The sequence below is a fragment of the Dendrobates tinctorius genome, unplaced genomic scaffold, assembly GCF_039654945.1.
Source record: "Dendrobates tinctorius isolate UK_male_01 unplaced genomic scaffold, ASM3965494v1 ptg000143l, whole genome shotgun sequence".
Lineage (NCBI taxonomy): Eukaryota > Metazoa > Chordata > Amphibia > Anura > Dendrobatidae > Dendrobates > Dendrobates tinctorius.
The window spans coordinates 31,438,039-31,458,878 of NW_027361810.1; the positions used below are offsets into that span (position 1 = coordinate 31,438,039).

The window sequence follows — 20,840 nt, forward strand, 5'->3', positions numbered from 1 at the left end:
TGCCAGCTGTTCCCCTGCTGTGGAGATGGCAAGTCTCCTGCTGCCTTCACCTGCCAAAATCCAGTAGGCCCCAGCCTGCTCCTCGCCTAATCCTGGGCTCCAACAGCGTCAGTTGGTGTTCAGAAGTGTCGTCTCCACAGAGCCAAACACCTTCGTTAGAGTGTTAGTGGGGTTCAGCACTGCCAGCTGTTCCCCTGCTGTGGAGATGGCAAGTCTCCTGCTGCCTTCACCTGCCAAAATCCAGTAGGCCCCAGCCTGCTCCTCGCCTAATCCTGGGCTCCAACAGCGTCAGTTGGTGTTCAGAAGTGTCGTCTCCACAGAGCCAAACACCTTCGTTAGAGTGTTAGTGGGGTTCAGCACTGCCAGCTGTTCCCCTGCTGTGGAGATGGCAAGTCTCCTGCTGCCTTCACCTGCCAAAATCCAGTAGGCCCCAGCCTGCTCCTCGCCTAATCCTGGGCTCCAACAGCGTCAGTTGGTGTTCAGAAGTGTCGTCTCCACAGAGCCAAACACATTCGTTCAAGTGTTAGTGGGGTTCAGCATTGCCAGCTGATCCCCTGCTGTGGAGATGGCAGTCTCTCCTGCTGTCTCCGCATTACAAAGACAGTAGGCCTCTGCCTACACCCTCCTACTTCCTGGGCTTCAACACAGCCAGTTGTAGTTCGGAAGTGCCGTCCACACGGAAAGAGATACTTGCTCCCGTGTCTCAGTGGGGTTCAGTAACGTCAGCTGATCCCCTGCTGTGTGGATGGCAGTCTCTCCTGCTGTCACCTCATTCAAAATACAGTAGGCCTCTGCCTACACCCTCCTATTTCCTGGGCTTCAACACAGCCAGTTGTAGTTCGGAAGTGCCGTCCACACGGAAAGAGATACTTGCTCCCGTGTCTCAGTGGGGTTCAGTAACGTCAGCTGATCCCCTGCTGTGTGGATGGCAGTCTCTCCTGCTGTCACCTCATTCAAAATACAGTAGGCCTCTGCCTACACCCTCCTATTTCCTGGGCTTCAACACAGCCAGTTGTAGTTCGGAAGTGCCGTCCACACGGAAAGAGATACTTGCTCCCGTGTCTCAGTGGGGTTCAGTAACGTCAGCTGATCCCCTGCTGTGTGGATGGCAGTCTCTCCTGCTGTCACCTCATTCAAAATACAGTAGGCCTCTGCCTACACCCTCCTATTTCCTGGGCTTCAACACAGCCAGTTGTAGTTCGGAAGTGCCGTCCACACGGAAAGAGATACTTGCTCCCGTGTCTCAGTGGGGTTCAGTAATGTCAGCTGATCCCCTGCTGTGTGGATGGCAAAGTCTCCTGCTGCCTACACAGTCGTACCACTACTGATTTTTAACCGTGCTCCAATTAGGCCTGTGGCTCCACTGTCTCTCGTATTTCCCCTGTCCTCCAACCCCGCCAGTTACAGCTCCGAAGTGGCGTCTGCACAATCCACACTTGTTCCTGTGTTACAGGTGTTCAGTCCGGTCAGTTAATCCCCTGATGTGTGTCCGGCAATGTCGCCTGCTCTGGACAGAGCAGGCGACATTGCCGGACACACATCAGGGGATTAACTGACCGGACTGAACACCTGTAACACAGGAACAAGTGTGGATTGTGCAGACGCCACTTCGGAGCTGTAACTGGCGGGGTTGGAGGACAGGGGAAATACGAAAATCAGTGAAGCCACAGGCCTAAGTGGAGCTTGGTTCAAATTAGTAGTCTACAACCGATCTTAAAATTTCTTCAATGCAGCCTAAGCCTGCTCCGTGCTTGTCCCTGGGCTTCAACACAGCCAGTTGTTGCTCGGAAGTGCCGTCTTCACAGAGTAAAACACTAGCTCCTGTGTTTGTGGGGTTCAGTAACGTCAGCTGTTCCCCTGCTGTTTTGATGGCAATCTGTCCTGCTGCCTCCCAATTGACAGCACATCAGGCCTCAGCCTGCTAAGTGCTTGTCCTGGGCTCCAACATCGCCAGTTGCTGCTCATAACTGACTTTGGCACGGGTACTCCCTCCTGCCCAGCTTGGTTCCAGCCCTGCCTGCTGTTTCCGGGAAGTGTCAATGTCAGTTTGCCACCCCAAGTTGCCATGTCGTGTTGCGGTTGGGTTAGCCGAGGCTAGGGTGCCAGCAGTTTAGGTGCTTCCTATGTGGACTGCGGGTTCTGGTAAGAAAGGTTTGTTCCATAGTGCCAGTAGGACAAGCACCCCCTGTAGGACTGTGTGATTCGGTAACTGCGGCCAGCTTGCGGCATGCCAACTTTGCTTTTCAGGGGTAACTTCTGATACCCCTCCGGGTTCCAGCACCGTCAGCTGGTTCTCATCAGAGCCTTTGGCCTAGGTGCCTCCATCTCGGTATCCGAGTTCCGGCAACGTCTGCTGGTCCTTGGTAGTGCTTTGTAGCACAGGTACCTCCTGCTTAGTAACCGGGTTCCAGCACCGTCAGCTGGTCCTCGGTTGTGCCATTGGCTCTTATTCCTTCTGCTGCCCCTCCGGGTGCCAGCACTGTCAGCTGGTCCTCGCTATTTCCATTTGCTCTTGCAGCTTATGCTACCCCTCCGGGTTCCAGCACCGTCAGCTGGTTCTCGTCAGAGCCTTTGGCCTAGGTGCCTCCATCTCGGTATCCGAGTTCCGGCAACGTCTGCTGGTCCTTGGTAGTGCTTTGTAGCACAGGTACCTCCTGCTTAGTAACCGGGTTCCAGCACCGTCAGCTGGTCCTCGGTTGTGCCATTGGCTCTTATTCCTTCTGCTGCCCCTCCGGGTGCCAGCACTGTCAGCTGGTCCTCGCTATTTCCATTTGCTCTTGCAGCTTATGCTACCCCTCCGGGTTCCAGCACCGTCAGCTGGTTCTCGTCAGAGCCTTTGGCCTAGGTGTCTCCATCTTGGTATCCGAGTTCCGGCAACGTCTGCTGGTCCTTGGTAGTGCTTTGTAGCACAGGTACCTCCTGCTTAGTAACCGGGTTCCAGCACCGTCAGCTGGTCCTCGGTTGTGCCATTGGCTCTTATTCCTTCTGCTGCCCCTCCGGGTGCCAGCACTGTCAGCTGGTCCTCGCTATTTCCATTTGCTCTTGCAGCTTATGCTACCCCTCCGGGTTCCAGCACCGTCAGCTGGTTCTCGTCAGAGCCTTTGGCCTAGGTGCCTCCATCTCGGTATCCGAGTTCCGGCAACGTCTGCTGGTCCTTGGTAGTGCTTTGTAGCACAGGTACCTCCTGCTTAGTAACCGGGTTCCAGCACCGTCAGCTGGTCCTCGGTAGTGCCATTGGCTCTTGTTCCTTCTGCTGCCCCTCCGGGTGCCAGTACCGTCAGCTGGTTCAAGAGGACAAAGAACAGGAAGACAACCACCAAGATGCAGAACAACAAGAGAGAGAAGACAAAGAAGCATAAAAAAAACAAAGCAGAAGAACATTAAGCATAAGACTAATACTCTGAGCAAATGATATTATCTTATTTATAAGCAGAAGACTAAGCAGTGTATGGGGGTGAGTCCGTTCCTCCTCGTGGTGCCCCTGGAAAAGGCCTGCTGCTGCAGGCCAAACTGAACGCGGACAAATCCTGTTGTAAATCTTTTGTGACAGGCAGAACGGAAGGTGTAAACTTCTAACTTTTCTAGATAACAACTACAGGAATGCCTGACACAAACAAGAATATGATGAAGAAGAATAGGAAGAAGAAGAAGAAGAAGAAGAAGAAGAAGAAGAAGAAGAAGAAGAAGAAGAAGAAGAAGAAGAAGAAGAAGAAGAAGAAGAAGAAGAAGAAGAAGAAGAAGAAGAAGAAGAAGAAGAAGAAGAAGAAGAAGAAGAATGTAAAAAAAGGAAGTAGAAGAAGAAGAAGAAGAAGAATGTAAAAAAAGGAATAAGAAGAAGAATGTAAAAAAAGGAAGTAGAAGAAGAAGAAGGTAAAAAAAGGAAGTAGAAGAAGAAGAAGAAGAATGTAAAAAAAGGAAGTAGAAGAAGAAGAAGAAGAAGAATGTAAAAAAAGGAAGTAGAAGAAGAAGACATACATGTCTGGCAAAATATAAATGAGGCTAACATAGTCAATATCTTTGTAACTCCTAACATCTTTAAAAAAAAAGTTTAATTCCTGCTATTCCATTTGATTGGGCTAAACCTCTATGGCTTTAATGTCTCCTCCACCTCCCACAATACATTCTACATTATTCTTAGTTGTTTTTCTTCATGTAGAATTAACCTACAAGGAAAGAAAGGGTTTTTTTTAATTCCGATATTTTGGCCCCATTGACTTGCATTGGTTCCCGGTATCGGAATCGGCGATACCGATACTTTTTTTAAAGATCGGCCGATCCATTCCGATCCGATATTTTCAAGTATCGGCTGGTATCGCTCAACTCTACTCGTGACGTAAAACAGTTCACAACTTTGTTCTCCCGATTACAAAATCACCATAATGGCCTGAAATTTTCGCAACAAATTAACTTAAATATTCAAAATTGAAAAATCTTCCCAAACCTTAGAGTTACTTGTTTTGTTGATAGGTGTACTGAGAATGATCACTAGAGGTCTCTACTGTCACCGGCTGTTGACCACTGGGTTCCTGAAAAAAGTAAGACTAGATAAGTACAGGTTTATGAATGTTCCACGTAGAAAGATACACCATGAACAGCATCATCTGCCTTTGTTATGTAAATGGTTGCACTCTATTGGTCCCTGTTTTCAGCCCTTCCGAGCAGGGAAGACCATATAATATTCCTCCTTAGAAATAAAGACAGAAAGTCTTGAGATTCCCGCTATGCTGTGCACTGAAGAAACCAGGGATAGCTATCAAAGCAGCAGAGGAAGAGTATGTTGTCCTTGTAGGAGGCAGTGACTTTTGCCATTATGTTTGTAAAGGTACATACAAAATAAAAAGTGCCATTAATCTAAAGTGCTCAATATTTAGATATTTTATTACTGTATGATCATCATGCCCAATATTTATGATCAACAGGAAATTTTAAGCCCAACCCCTATTCTTTCTAAAAATGACCCCCTCTACCCCAATTTGAGTGCAAATGCCTCTCGCATAAAGCATGATTGTATTAAATCTTGATTCATGGGCCAGGCACTGATGTATAATGACCTGCATGCAAATCTTCTTTACTGGAGAAAAGCCGAGATTGATTCCATTAAATCAGATACATACTGACCTCCACAGAAACTGCAGCTGTCTGGACGTGTGTGTACTGTGGGATGTAAGCTCCTTGCATAGCTGTTGTTGCAGGCATATACTGGAAGGGGGAAATGAAAAAAAAAAAATGATTTTTAGAAAAACAGCACAGACCAATTTCGGCCTTACCAAAAAAAAAAAAAAAAAAAATATATATAAAAATAAATCTGCTTAATGCCGGTGATCAGTAAAACTGTAAAAAAATTTTAAAGTTGCTCATATCCAATAGTTTTATTTTTGTCTCATGCTCCTGAAGGAAGTTGTAATTTTTATTTTTTTTATTATTATTTTCCACAATCAATCATTAAAGTTGTAATACAAACGGCTGTAATGTTGCAATGTTCAGGCTCATGCAGCTGTCCATGTATCTCGAGCAGATCACGGACTGGCCACGGGTCTCCCGACTTGAGCCGGAGCAGCCTCAGAAATATATGGACTAGTCGGGAGATCCGCGGCCAGTCCTTGCATTGCAGTCCGTAATCAGACAGAGGGCCTCGGACATCTACATGAGCTCTTATGGTGGCTCCATATTCTAAACTATGCAAAACTCAAAGCTAAGGTCATAGTTATAAGTTTAGTATACCGTAATACAAAGGAGTTATTAATAACCTTGTTAATATAGCCTCCATATATTAAACATATTACAAGGGGTCCAGTTTGAGGTTTATTTTAACTTAGTACCAAAAAAACCCTATAGTTAATGCACTGACCTAGTGGTCTATTCCTATGCGAGTAGAACCAATTTGTGACCAAGGAGGCGTGGAAACATAACGATCCCTAATCGTTTTACATTGACAAACAATTCATAGTAGCACACTGGGTGTTCTGCCAATCGCCCTAATTGTGTCCTGTCTGTACAACTGTGTCACCAGGGTTTGGTATAACCTAATTATATATGAGTCATAACCCACATGGGGAAAATCTATTATATGCATAGGTGTGGTATTTTACCGGTGCGTCGCTCCTTGATTGTGTCACTCACAAAAAATAAAAATCTTCTCACTATTGATATCTCAGACTACGGGGTAGGTCTGGGGTGGGAAGGAGAGGTCTAAAGGAGCTGGGGTTTTGAAAGGATTCCTTACAATTTGACAAAAAAAAAATTGAAAATAAAGAGTTATATATGCGCCTATATTATGGATGCAAGTCAACAAGTTGTCAGTTTGGGTTCTTAAAGTCGGCATACACATTAGAATCAAGTCATCCGTATACTGCGGATACAGATAAGAAGGATCCGACATGCTGAAGTTCAGCGAACGATACTTTTTGGAGAGGAGCTGCTGCCAGACTGCTCTTGAAGAACACAAGAATGCTTGGCCAACTGAGCGCTCTCGAGGATGGGGGAAGTCGGGCGAGAGCTGTTGGATGGACATCTTGTCAACATTCATCGATTGTGTATGGAGTGGGATTTAGATCCTCAGTTGGGTCTTTCATCCATAATTTGGGCACATTGCACTTGCCCATAATCGGATTGTGAAGGCCAGCATCACACTTCCAACATTCACGGTACGAACACGTACTGGTTACAGGTATCATGGACCAAACTCAGCAGCCTCGTATAGGACTATGGCCTCATATCGAGTTCGGCTCAGGAGTCCTGCAGCCAAGTCCTAAGTTTTGAGATTTCTATGACAAGAATGACGAGATTGTGCAGCAACTTTGGCCAATGGGCCTGGTCTGGCATTACAAGTCCAGATCTATTTATTTGAATGAGAACCAAAAGCAAAACCAGGCACAGCCCAAAGACAAGAGTGGTGCATTTTCTATAAAAAAAAAACAAAAACAAAAAAAGACACACACGGAAACACCAACTTAAGTAGATATACATTACATTTTTAATGTATAATACGCTCCTCAACATTGAAACACGAAGACAAAAAATAGTCACACAATGATGATCATCACCCATTAAGGATATGCAAACAATAAAAAAAGGGAAACAAAATTCCATTCTGCTACGACCATTTCTCCAGTGTTCTAAAAGCCATTTTTCAACACATGCTACAGTGCCTTGCAAAAGTATTCAGCCCCCTGGAACTTTTCAACATTTTCCCACATATCATGCTTCAAACATAAAGATACCAAATGTAAATTTTTGATGAAGAATCAAACAAGTGGGACAATTGTGAAGTTGAACAAAATGTATTGGCTATTTTACATTTTTGTGGAAATACAAAAACTGAAAAGTGGGGCGTGCAATATTATTCGGCCCCTTTACTTTCAGTGCAGCAAACTCACTCCAGAAGTTCATTGTGGATCTCTGAATGATCCAATTTTGTCCTAAATGACTAGTGATGATAAATATAATCCACCTGTGTGTAATCAAGTCTCCGTATAAATGCTCCTGCTCTGTGATAGACTCAGGGTTCTGTTTGAAGCACAGAGAGCATCATGAAGACCAAGGAACACAGCAGGCAGGTCCGTGATACTGTTGTGGAGAAGTTTAAAGCCGGATTTGGATACAAAATGATTTCCAAAACTTTAAAAACATCCCAAGGAGCACTGTGCAAGCGATCATACTGAAATGGAAGGAGTATCATACCACTGCAAATCTACCAAGACCTGGCCGTCCCTCTAAACTTTCATCTCAAACAAGGAGAAGACTGATCAGAGATGCAGGTGAACTGCAGAGATCTACAGCTGAGGTGGAACAGTCTGTCCATAGGACAACAATCGTACACTGCACAAATCTGGCCTTTATGGAAGAGTGGCAAGAAGAAAGCCATTTCTCAAAGATATCCATAAAAAGAGTAGTTTAAAATTTGCAACAAGCCACCTGGGAGACACACCAAACATGTGGAAGAAGGTGCTCTGGTCAGATGAAACCAAAATTGAACTTTTTGGCAACAATGCTAAACGATATGTTTGGCGTAGAGGCAACACAGCTAATCACCCTGAACACACCATCCCCACTGTCAAACATGATGGTGGCAGCATCATGGTTTGGGCCTGCTTTTCTTCAGCAGGAACAGGGAAGCTGGTTAAAATTGATGGGAAAATGGATGGAGCCAAATGCAGGACCATTCTTGAAGAAAACCTGTTGGAGTCTGCAAAAGACCTGAGACTGGGACGGAGATTTGTCTTCCAACAAGACAATAATCCGAAACAAAAGCAAAATCTACAATGGAATGGTTCACAAATAAACGTATCCAGGTGTTAGAATGGCCAAGTCAAAGTCCAAACCTGAATCCAATCGAGAATCTGTGGAAAGAGCTGAAAACTGCTGTTCACAAACGATCTCTATCCAACCTCACTGAGCTCGAGCTGTTTGCCAAGGAAGAATGGGCAAGAATTTCAGTCTCTCAATGTACAATCCTGATAGACATGTCCCAACCAACTTGCAGCTGTAATCGCAGCAAAAGGTGGAGCAACAAAGCATTAAGTTAAAGGGGCCAAATAATACTGCACACCCCACTTTTCAGTTTTTGTATATACACAAAAATTTAAAATAACCAATAAGTTTTGTTCAACTTCACAACTGTCCCCCACTTGTTGTTGACTCTTCACCAAAAATTAACATTTGGTATCTTTATGCTTGAACATGATATGTGGGAAAAGATTGAAAAGTTCCAGGGGGCCAAATACTTTCGCAAGGCACTGTACTTTGAGCAGTCTGTGCAGCCTAAACGTCCAACCATGCTATGCAGCGTCTCCAGTTTTCTCTCCCATTGGTCAGATCGGGGACATCATTGGTTGTCAATTGCAAAAGGCGCTGCCAGCAGCAGATCTTGATGATTTGTCCAAGTGCACTGAGCTGGGCAGAACATTTCTCAGACAACCATTAATAGCCCCACTCATAGCACCATTGGCTAAGTGCGGGGATTTGTGCACATGGCGATCATACTCAATAGTGAATAAGTCCAGATACTGCATTTTGAAAATTATTCCCATTTTCTCATCATTTGAATATCAATAACATCTCTAGCCAACCTGTAATTTCCAAAACTTGTTACAATTTCAATGCTGAGGAGTGTATTAGAACACAATGATTACAGAAATGATTGCAGCAGAAGAACAGAGTGTTGAACTTGTAGGATTCAGTGACTTTCTTCTCCACTTCCACACACAGCACATCTTTAGCAAATATGCATTTTATAATGTAAATGCATAATGTTATACCACTATTCACTCATTTTAATATGTTAATTTGTAAATGACCTTTTCCGGCTTGTAGGTGTCACTGTTTGCAAAAAATGTCTATGATTTTATTGGTCCCATGGCTACTATACAATGATTCTGTGCATAAAATAATGGTATAGACCTTACTATTAAGTGACCTACCAGTCATTAATGTATGCAAGCAGATACAATAATGATTAAAAAAAAAAAAAAAAAAAAAAGCACATAAAAAAGGAGAGGTTCCCGTAATAACCAGAGAACAACAGGTTCCCTTCTCTTCCCATCGCCAAGATGATATTGAAATGAACATGCAGGGATAACGCAACAGCTGAATAAATGATAAGCCTCAGATGGAGCTTAGCGAGCAGGTCTAATTTTGGAAGTTACAAGGAATTCAATCAGCCTCCCATTATCTGCTTCTCTCTCTGAATGTGCATTAAAAAGTCATAAAACACACACAGGCACGGTACAGCGTCTGCTCCGATCATTTCCGAGCCGATTGGTATTTTGGAAAGAGTGAGCTCATGGATCTTTTTGCCACATAAATCCCATCTCTCCAAAACTTAAAATATGCATCAGATCCAGGCCGGCTCCGAAACAGGCTGTCTGCATCAAGTGAATTATTACATGAAGAGCTGAAAGCCAGACGCATGTAGCAGAGTTTATTCTCTGAAGCCAGGACCAGCATATGTATAAAAATGCAAAAAAAATGGAAACACTTTTTCTTGGGTACTCGGAAAAATTTAAGACAAAACACTTACAGTTCCACTGCTGCTTAACGACAGGTGACTCATCTGCTGGGTCAGAGGACTGATCATGGATGCCGGCTGTAGTGACATGGTATGGTCCATGGAGGGAGTTAACACGGCCCCCTTAACAAGAAAAGAACAAGGAATGAAGTTGTAAAGAGATATTCAATTCTAAATCTGTATCCATTCCGTATAGTGATCATGTAACAAGGACTGGTCACTACTTCTGACATCAAAATGTTAGCAAATACATTTATTCTCCATGAAATAAAAAAGTCAGGAGAGGTAACAGATGAAACTGTACAAAATTAACATGACACTGGTCCAGTTGTCAGGTCAGTAGTCAGTGGCTGCCAGACCAGAGCCCTGTGAAACTCCTGAAGACTTGATGGCTCTTCTGCCCCTCGAACCTCCCAATGCCTTTTGTTGCCTCTTCTAACCTGCCAACCTTCTAAAGCCTCAATGCATCTTCTGCCACGCAAACCTCCCAATGCCTTGATGGCTCTTCTGCCCCGCAAACCTCCCAACGCCTTGATGGCTCTTCTGCCCCGCAAACCTCTCAATGCCTTGATGGCACTTCTGCCCCGCAAACCTCCCACCGCATCGATGCCTCTTCTGCCCCACGAACCTCCCAACGCCTTGATGGCTCTTCTGCCCCGCAAACCTCTCAATGCCTTGATGGCACTTCTGCCCCGCAAACCTCCCACCGCATCGATGCCTCTTCTGCCCCACGAACCTCCCAACGCCTTGACGGCTCTTCTGCACCATGAACCTTCCAATGCTTTATTGCCTCTTCTGCCCCATGAACCTCCCAACAAGTTATTGCCTCTTCTGACCTGTAAACCTTCTAACGCCTCAATGCCTCATCTGTCCCGCGCATCTCTCAACGCCTTGATGTCTCTTCCGCCCCACGAACCTAACGCCTTGATGCCTCTTCTGATAAATAAGTCACCTTAATGTAGTGAAATCACAGGGTCAACTACTAGAAGAGGTACAGAGGATGTTGCCGGTAGAAGGTTCACAGGACTCTGGTCCGGTGGCCACTAAATCAGGTTTCTGCAAATTTTTTTTGCTCAATTCCAGTAACAGGTCGTCTTTATGATGCATGTGGAATAGAAGAAAACAAATTAAGATGTTTTTATATAATCAATATAACATAGGCTATTCAATTTACAACAATCCGGAGCAGAGCACACAAAAACTGTTGAAAGCTTAACGCTTGTGTTCACATTTGAGGGGGTTTTACACATAGCGATATCGCTATAACGTCACCGATTTTGTGACGATATAGCGATATCGCTATGTGTGATACTTACCTCCGACCGGCTCCCCCACTGTCCATCGCTGATCGCGCGAGAATGTCCGGCTCCATTTCTCATCGGGCGCTTCCTGCTGGCGCCTACGAGCGACGCGTGGACGCAGGCGGGAGGACGTCAGGATCGGTGTGTGTGAAAGGTGAGTATCGTGGGCTGCGTCATCGCTGTGAGGTCTGCCTGTGTGACAGCTCACTAGCGATCATTTAGCGATGCACCAGCGATCCTGACTGGGTCGGATCGCTGGTGCATAAATGTAAAGGGGCCTTTAGACATTTGTTTTATAATCTCAAAAGGGCTATGCAAATACTTTGGTCTGCATGAGTCTTCTATAGATCTTGGGATGCAAAATATTTTTTAGCCAAGTGAAAAAAAAAAATCTAAATTGCGCTAGCTACTACTAGAATCTATTGACACTGCACTGACAGCTTAGCTAAAGCGTTGTACTGACGTCTGAGAAAAAAATACTTCTTAACTTCACTGCAATACTTACTAATGGAAAAAGTCTACATTTCTCACTGCATGCTGCACCCACTAGGGGGAGCTACTTGAAAAAATAATTAGTAAGAATTAAACAGGACCTGTCACCGATCCTGACCCCTCTACTTTTGTAAAACAGGATTTTGGTTGCTTACCGTAAAATCTGTTTCTCCCTGACCTGGTAGCTCTGCTGTTGGAACTGCGGGAATGCCATGACGGGGTGGCACGAAACCATACCTTCCTCCTATCTCTCGGTGCTTGCGACCTCTGCAGGCCCTGAGCATAAGTGCCTGTCGCTGGGGTACGGGGAAAGGGCTGAGCCCTACGTTTGAAAACATATCGACAAGGTTTGGCCTGAGGGAGAAGGGAGCTTGTACCCCCCCCGTTGCATCCTTAATGATTTGATCTAACATTGAACCAAAGAGCCGGGTGCAGTGAAACAGCAGATTGGTCAGTGATTTCTCTGAGGACAAATCAGCCTGCCAAGCCTTTAGCCAGACTGTCCGCCGGACGGCTACCATGTTACTGGATGCTTGAGCTGCGCAAGACGCAGCATCCAGGGCTGCTGATACCATATACCTGCCGGCATGAGAGCTATGATCTGCGAACTCCGCCAGTTCCGCTGGTGGTGTCCCGGCCAATATGCCCTGTCTAAGCTGTTTGGCCCATTCTGTAACAGACTTAGCTACCCAGGCTGAGGCGAAGGCTGGACACAATGTAGCGGCTGCTGCCTCAAAGGCAGATTATGCCAGGGATTCTATCCTCCTATCAATGGGACCTTTTAGGGCTGCTCCACTGGCGAGTGGGAGGACTGTATTGGTAGCGAGTCTGGACACTGGTGGGGCCACCGAAGGGGAGGAGGTCCAGTTGGCGGTGAGATCTGGGGGGGGGGAAGGGATATAGAATCCCAAAACGATTCCCTCTCTGAAACCACCTGGTTGGGTTTTCCCTTTCCTTGGCCAACACTTGCTCAAAATCCTTGTGGGAGACGAAGACCCTAGAGGGGGACATATGACGCTTAAATGAAAAAACATGATCATTAGGTTTTGATGTGGTGTCCCCAATGTTAAAAGTCTCATTGACTGTGACCTGGGACTGCTCTGGCCCGTACTCAGAACCCTCCTCTGAGTGTGTCTCTGATAATGCCTCGCCTGATTCCGGGGATGAGGACCTGGAGGAGTGTTGTGAGTTCATTTTCCCCTTCATTACTGAGGCCCGAGGAACTCCCTCTTCTGGTAAAGAAAGGTAGTGAGCCTGATTGTCAAACACCTGAGGCTGATGATTGTGACTGGCTGAGTGGAGTTACGGACTGGATATAATGCTGCCGACGCCCTTCTGCCCTGCGGGTGATTTCTCTGTGGGATCCTTGGAGACCAGTCTGAATTCCTGCTCCTCCAAAGCTAAGTTTGCTGCTCGGCCTTTTGCTTTTGTGCTTTGACTTTGTTTTTGCTTTGTTTTTCTGGATTTCTGCCATTCCCTGCTGGGGTGTGCTGAATTCAGTTAGCTCTGTCTTCTGAAAATACCTGAGTGCTGATTCAGTTTTTGAAGCCTAGCTGCTTCAGGGCCTTTTTCATATCAGCTGGTTGGCTTATGTCTTTGATAGGGTTTTGGCAGATTGCAGACAGCAGCCTTCCTTTCCAACTAGATAGTTTTGGGGCCCCGTCTTTGCTCAGTCTATCTTTCTGTCTGTGTTAGTATTTTCATCTTGCTTCACCGTCATTATATGTTGGGGGCTGCCTATTGCTTTGGGGTCTGCTCTGGGGCAGTTTAGATTTCCCCTTTCTTTCTTTAGGCCTATGTATTTCTCCGGCTGTGATCGAGGGGTCTAGGGCATCGTAGGAACCCCCCACGGCTACTGCTAGTTGTGTTGATAGGTTCAGGGGTCTGCAATCTGATAGTTGCCAACTTCTCTGGTTTTCTGGACTTAGCTTGTATTTCTGCTTTTGCCTCCTACGGTGACTCATTCACAACAGAGGCAGACGGCCAGAGGAATTCTGGCGGTGAGATGGAGTGAGAAGGGGACCTGGGTTGGTGGTCCTGTCTAAACCTTTTACGGCCTCTAGAAGGCCCAAAAGGAGGCTCCTTTGATGCTCCTGTGTCCACTGGAGTCTGAAGTGGCAATCTGTTAAGCATCGTTACCAAGGTCTGTGATACCTTGGTAAGGTCAGCCACGGACTTAGATAAGGAAGAGGCCCATCCTGGACACTCGCTGTCTCCTGTGGCGATGGTTGGCCCCTGGGTGGTAGGCAAAGTGGCTTCCTCCTGCTCCAGGGGTAACGTGGGAGCTCTGACAGGCAAAGCGGGGGGGCTGCACCTGCTCTCTAGCGTAGGTGACACCGTAGGTCTGCTGCAATCTGAGCAGAGTGGCGAGGACTGACCTGAAGGAAGCCTGACATTGCATTTGGTACATACAAAATATTTGGCCAAGGTCATTGAAGCGGATGAGGAGGACTGCTCTCCCTTGGGCATACTGACAGGTTTTACCTGGTGCCGACCGTTGGGGGTAGAGAGCGGAGTGAGGGAGCAACCTGTAGTGCAGTACTCACATACCCACGACCTGTGTCCCCGCCGCAGCTGCCGCCTGACGGCTGATGAGAGAGAGAGCGCGAGGTGAACAGCCCTGCCTAGAAGCCTTATGAAATCCCCGCCCGGAAGTGGTGGGCGGGGCCCTGCTCTGGCCTCCTGGAGCACCAAGATGGCGCTGGTACAGGAAAAGGAAGCTGGGGGGCGGAGCCTGCCAGGAGCCGGAATCTGGCGTCGGCCGTGCTGGACTCCTGCTGAAGCCCAGGGCCATAATGCTGCCACGGGAGGAGACTGGAACCGTGCTGCACCGCGTGCTTGAAATTAAGTGTTGGCTCTTAAACTAAGTATAGAGCCATGGGCTGCAAGCCCGAGTGCTGCTGATAGCGGACACATTCAGCCAGAGCGGCTGGTGATCAGATCATACAACGCTGCAGCCTCTTACCTCCAGTTCACCCCATAACAGGGGTCAGTTTACCTGCATGAAAAGATTGCTGTCCCAAACCTTTTCTGCAGAGGGCGTCTCTCTCAGGCTCTGGTGGGTGAGTGATGGGAGACGAAGGTCAGGACCAGGAGCTTCCACCTGAACACGAGTCCTGTGTTTGGGGATAGGGTCCTGCCCGTGGGATTCATGAGGATACGGGGTGGCAGTACACGCCGTACTCCTAATCCCGGTGTGGGAATACAGATGTAGCATATCTATTCTGTATCCCTCCATGGTTACCTGAAAAGGAACGACGCACATTGAAGTAGGCATGGGTCTGCGAGAGACCTCTGTCCACCTCCTGCTGACACTAAGCAAAACTGATTGTCCTACAGCCGGTCGGAGGGGTGTATACTGCGGAGGCTAAGTGTCAACCTCCTAGTGACAGCAGCACACACCCACGGTTCCTGTGTCCCCCAATGAGAAGAAAGAGAAATACTTTTTTTTTTCTCAGCTATCATTTATGGGCCTCTGTTTTAGTAACTCTGTTGTCCTTTTCCTCAGTTATTCCTCCTGAATATTAAATGGAATCTGTCACCTAATTCATGCTGTGAAAACCACGAGCAGCAGGGATCAAGAGTCTGGCAGCATGATGGCACTCGGGTATATTTTTCTATGAAACACTCTGGTGTTTCAGAAAACATCTAGTTAGAAGATCCGATTGGGGACAATTGCCAGAGACAAGACCAACCTAGTTCCGCCTCAGTCCAGCTTCATCTGGTGCCACTCTAGGTGATTGACAGCTCTCTCCCACAGAGGGAAAAATAAACCTGACTGCAATCGAGCCAAACCACAAGCACCATGAATCAGGTGACTATCACTTTAATAAACTGACAACCCACAGTCACCATTCACATTGTTTAAAAAAAGGTTTGTCCATGCACATTGTAGCACTGTAAGCCCTGGTTGGACAGTGCAAAAATTTGTAAGAACACACCCCTTTGACAAATCATCATGCCCGCTTGTTGATCTAAAAAAAATTTTTTTAGGAGTAACAATTGAACAAAACAAGGCAGCGTTTTGAGAAAATCTGCAGTAAAACTTATTTTGTCAAGAATACATTTATTTACTAGACCGGACATGTCGGGAAAGTGGATGGATCTCATTAAAAGGGGTTGTGCGCTAGTCGACAAACTCTTATGAATGGCCCCATGATTAGGCATAAAATAATAATAAAAAAAAAAAAAAATAGATGTATAATTACCTCCTGGGCCTGCGACACTCCTCCGGTGTGAGATCGGTTTTCTCTGTGGGCTAGTAAACAGTTGCACTTGACCACTGCAGCCAATCAGCAGTCACTGATGGGCTGCAGCCTTCACAATTCCACCCAGTAGTTGCATATCTGTATGCAGTTAGCTTCCTCTGGTGATGGCTACAGGTAACTGCCATGAAAGGAGTTCCCCGACATGCCAAAATGGATTTAGGTAGTTAGTTTAGAAGGGTCACATAGCTGTCTTAGAGACCCCCTGAACCGAGAAGGGAGAATGCTTTTTTTATGCCATCCATGCTGCTTTCTTTTGGGAATGGTTCATTTTTCTGCACAGTAAGCAAATACTCTGCTCCACTACCCTTTCCCAGAGTACATCGCTAGCCCCCCTAAGCTATGACCACAGACTTCATCATTTAAAGGGATATAAGATTCTTTGTTTTTCTATTAGGGATTTTTGCCCAGGGACCCGTCTGACCTTTCTTAAGGCTCAATCTGTTTAATCAATCTCTTCATTGTAGGCGAGTGACTATCGAGTGTTTGCTTTTCATTAGGAGAGCGGAGTCAGCCGATATATTTAGGAATACCTTTCAGATGACATCACTGGACGCACTTGTAGCAGCCTGCATTAAAGTGCCTAGCAGCAGATATTACCGCTCCGATTAAAAGGTCACTTCCCAGAACTGGCGTAATGTACGTGTCCTAATACTTCACTAGAAATTCTTTCGTCACCCATAGTAAATTAAGTTCAAATTACCGTAATTGGCCACAGAGATGCAAACCAAATGCAAAACCACAACAAGTATAAATATTTTCTGCGGGGGTCATAAAATAATGACTGAAGAATATGGACCTGTTCCTGGAGACTTTTTGTCTTGTAAAAGGAAATTGTTGAAAGCTTTGTTTGTGGTCAGTGATGCAAGATAAAAGATGATGTTTAGAATGACAGGAAATTCCAGTCTTCCTTTTTTTGGGTCGTGGGAAGGGAGGATGTTCATTTTTTTTTTTTATTTTAAATTAAAATGATTAATTAGCAAGAAGCCGAACCAGGAAATTGCAATTTCATATTTGATCAGAAGTTAAAGGGGAATTCTACCGAAAACAACCCTCTGAGAAGTCATCGAGACACGAGAAGTCAACCATAACTTTTCCCAACTTTTTATGCATTATGCAGATTACTGACAGGTGCCATGAAGTTCTGGCAGCTCCAGTTTGTCTAGATATCTGTGGGGTGTCCATGTTACCTGCTCACATGTCTGACAGAAAATTATTTAAAGTGGATTTGTCACGTTGCCGTCAGACTCAGGGTCTGCTGTCCCGGTCTCGGCCACTAGGAAGCGCCGGACTGTCACATCGCCGTCAGACTCGGGGCCTGCTGTTCCTGCCTCGTCCACTGGGAGGAGCCGTGGTTCGCCCCCGAGTGATGGCGGCGACAGAGAAGGGTCTCCTGCGCAGGCATCTGATGGACGCAGGCTTCGCTCCTCTGTCAATCATGAAGGGGTTGGTGTATCACCATCTGGCCTGGTCCTGGTGGCGGTCCTGATGACAACATCAGTCCGGGAGCCTGTGAGGGATGACCTGATCCCTCAAATACCTTGGGACTGATCTTGCAAGCCGCCGGATATATTCTTGGTTCCCCTATGTGCTACTGTGTGATTTGCTATTGTTTGACTGACCTCAGCCTGGATTTCTGACTCCTCTACTGCCTGCCGTTTTTGTAACTTGCCGCTCTCCCGTTTTGTGACCTTGGCCTGGACTGTCGACTCTGCCACTGCCTGCCGTTTCTGTACCTCCGCTGCTCTCCCGGTTTCTGACTACGTTTTTGGCTCCCCGCCTTCTTCCCTACTGGCGAACGTCCTGCTCTGGTGCACTGCTCCACCAGACAGCCACCCCCTGGGCCTTGATACAATTCCAGATCCCTGTATAGGGGTTAAGGGTCTCGGGGTGCTGTCCCTACTGCAGTCCAGATCCGCGGACGGACGCCACAGGATTAGCCTAGGCTAAAACTAGTAGCAGACCTATTGTGCCATTAAATGACCAACAAACTCACTAATTAGGAAGCTTTATATGCTCAAGATTAAGTTGATAATTCCCGAAATCCTCATTAATCCACTGTTTTTTTGCATGTGAGGAAAAAGCATTTGTCATCAGTGTTTGGTCAGACCATCATCTATTTTTGGTCTTGTACATCTGTAAAGATGGCACGTGTGCAGTCCCTTTTGTCACAAACCCATCGATTTAAATAGGTGACTGATCATGGGTATGTTTTTGGGGAAAACCTCACAAAAAGCAGATGTTTGAATGAGACTTAAGTATAACAATCAGAAATGGTCGCTACTACAGATTTGGACCTTACCCGATCAGATTCATGCCTGCCGAACCTATTGATTTCGGTCACAGTAGGAGGACCATCTATCGTGTGCTGGTGTATAACTGGGTTGGAGGAATCTGTGATGTCGATAGAGTGTTCCAAGCGCTGTACTCTGCCTTTTTTGTCAGTCCCTTAGACAATGAATGGAGCAATGTTGGCTCGATGCACAGCCTGGTTCTGAGAATAGCTGGGACCCCCAAGGATCGGTGTTCATTTCTTCAAAAGGGGATCACTTTCAAACCCCTTGTATTCTCCAATGGTGCAAGTTTAAGTGTCTTCCATGTTGGAGTGACTTTTCTTTATCTGATCAGGTGACCTTTCTTACTGATAAGGGTATAACTAGAGAATGGACTTAAATGCATTTTCTCACGATGATGGCCATCTCCACCTGATCTCCAGATCCTGAAAGCTCAAGAGATTCTCTTTAGTCACCAAGGAAATCTTAATTTGCTCATATGTTTCCCTTGAAGCCTCCAGAGAATTGGATCATATGAAACGAACGCCCACATGTAACATCAGCTAGAAGAGAGGCCACACTGAATTCTCCATATCCCCAATACAGTAGATGGACAGGGCTCGTCTATCAGACAACACATTAAACAGTTGTTAAAGTATGATGCTGTCACATCCTCCTGGAAGATCTGGGCTTAGAAGACCACAACGTATTGTGAATCACAGAACTTCCATTTAACCTGTGTGTTTGTGTCTCATATTAAATGGATATGTTTTCCTATGGTGCTGAAAAGGTTAATGACCCTTTCTATGCTGGTCAGAAACTTGCAACTGCAGTTTCAGCTGCTTCTGATCTGGTCATTACCTCTTCCCATAAAACCTGGCCAGACCTTCTGTCTTGCCAGTGAAAGCTTTGCTTCCTAGCTTGTTGGAGATGCTGTGCTGAATAGGAAATTGTTATTGCTACTGGTGAATATTGCGTGCTGTTTTTAGGTTTATGCTTTCCTCATTGTCCTATTTTCATTCGGTTGGTACATTCCTATCCTTCCCCATACACCTGTTTACCTTTGGTGAGTGTTTGAAGGTTTGTTTCTTTCTGTTATCCTGGTTTTGTTTTGGTGTCTTTACCTTTTATTTCTGTCCCAGGCCTCATGTGGTTGAGCATAGGACTGTTCAGGGTTTAACAGGAGCACAGTAAGGTCAGAGACTCGGGTCTCTCTACCTTCAAAAGTGACCCAAGGACAGGGATAGTTAGGGTCCCAGTTCCAGGGGCAGTTTGAGGCTCCCCCTTCCTTACCAAAGACTGTCACAGCATGACAGATGTGCTATGTGCTCTATATGTGCCTCGTCTCTTTCTTTGCTGTGAACCACCCATTGTTGGAGCTAAAAACGTTCACTTTAATACTCTGCCAGTTTAAAAAGAATCGGAGATCGTTTAGCTCTGGTGAGCGAACAGAACAGATGTGAAAAATGAATGGTCCTCGGGCTAAATGAATAAATACGGGCATGGTGTTTACTCAGAGAGGTGTGTGCACTTCACCTTACAAAAGAGAGTGCCTGAATAAATTACAGGTACTGGAAAGCTTAAACAATCGCCTAATTTACAGAACACTCCATAGCCAGGGTTTGTCACATGCAGAACTTATGTACCGAGTCAACTCCATTGTTTCCCTTCTTAGGATTTCTAACGTTGGACGATGCCTGCTGGGAGTTATCAGTCACCTGCGTCTGCCCGTAATGAGAACCTGGCACAAGGGATCCAGCTGCCAGTTTATCACCACATTACATGCTCCAAATATATCGACTAAGGAACTTGCCCCATTACCACCAGATAGCGAAAAAAAAAAACCCAAAATCAGGTTTATGATAAGACATCAATATCAGATAGTCGAGGGTCTGCTTGGTACCGTGCCAGCCACGAGTACTTATTTTAAGGAGACGAAAATGTTCACACGCGGTGTAAGTAGTCGGTTTCAAGTACTGGAGCTCAGCTCCCAGGGCACTTTAATGGGAGATAAGCTGCAGTACCCTAGAGTGGCCACTGTGCAGTGTATAGCGCTGTGCTGGTTCGGCTCCTTACACTGTCCAATTCTGAGGGACCTGGCACCAAGTACCAGCTGATCACTGAGGATCTAGCAATATCTAAGGGCCTGTCAAATATTTAAGTCACAGAAAACTGTGGTAATACTATGTTAAAGGTAATACTATATTTTTTTTTCCTCTTCCTCCCCAGAAACAGTGCCACTCTTCCTTCCATTTTACAGTAAAGAAAGAATAGGGCACTAAATTCAGACGAGTCTTACAGAGTATATTACGAAGGAAGCCAGATGAGGGTTCCAACAAATATAAGGAACGTATCAGATAGATATAGATAAAAAGAGGTAGCACTCCGTTAATAAGCAAAAAGTGTGGACTTTATAAAATCCACACTTTTTGCTTATTAATGGAGTGGTGCCTCTATCTTTATATATCAAACGGATTAGGAGATTGTTTGCATGAATTTTTTG

At 45.9% G+C, this 20,840-nt stretch overlaps 1 protein-coding gene across 6 annotated transcripts in view; it reads right to left on the reverse strand.

Annotated features, from left to right (window-relative positions):
• RBMS1 (RNA binding motif single stranded interacting protein 1) overlaps positions 1-20,840 on the reverse strand; it is a 210,844-nt gene that overhangs the window by 12,696 nt on the left and 177,308 nt on the right. For all 6 annotated transcript variants that reach the window (XM_073545720.1, XM_073545721.1, XM_073545725.1 and 3 more), the window contains exons 11-13: positions 10,019-10,129; positions 5,119-5,199; positions 4,442-4,526 (exon numbers count right to left, since the gene is read on the reverse strand). In XM_073545720.1, coding sequence (XP_073401821.1) covers positions 4,449-4,526; positions 5,119-5,199; positions 10,019-10,129 — 270 coding nt within the window. In that variant the 3' untranslated portion in view covers positions 4,442-4,448. The remainder of the gene's footprint in view (positions 1-4,441; positions 4,527-5,118; positions 5,200-10,018; positions 10,130-20,840) is intronic.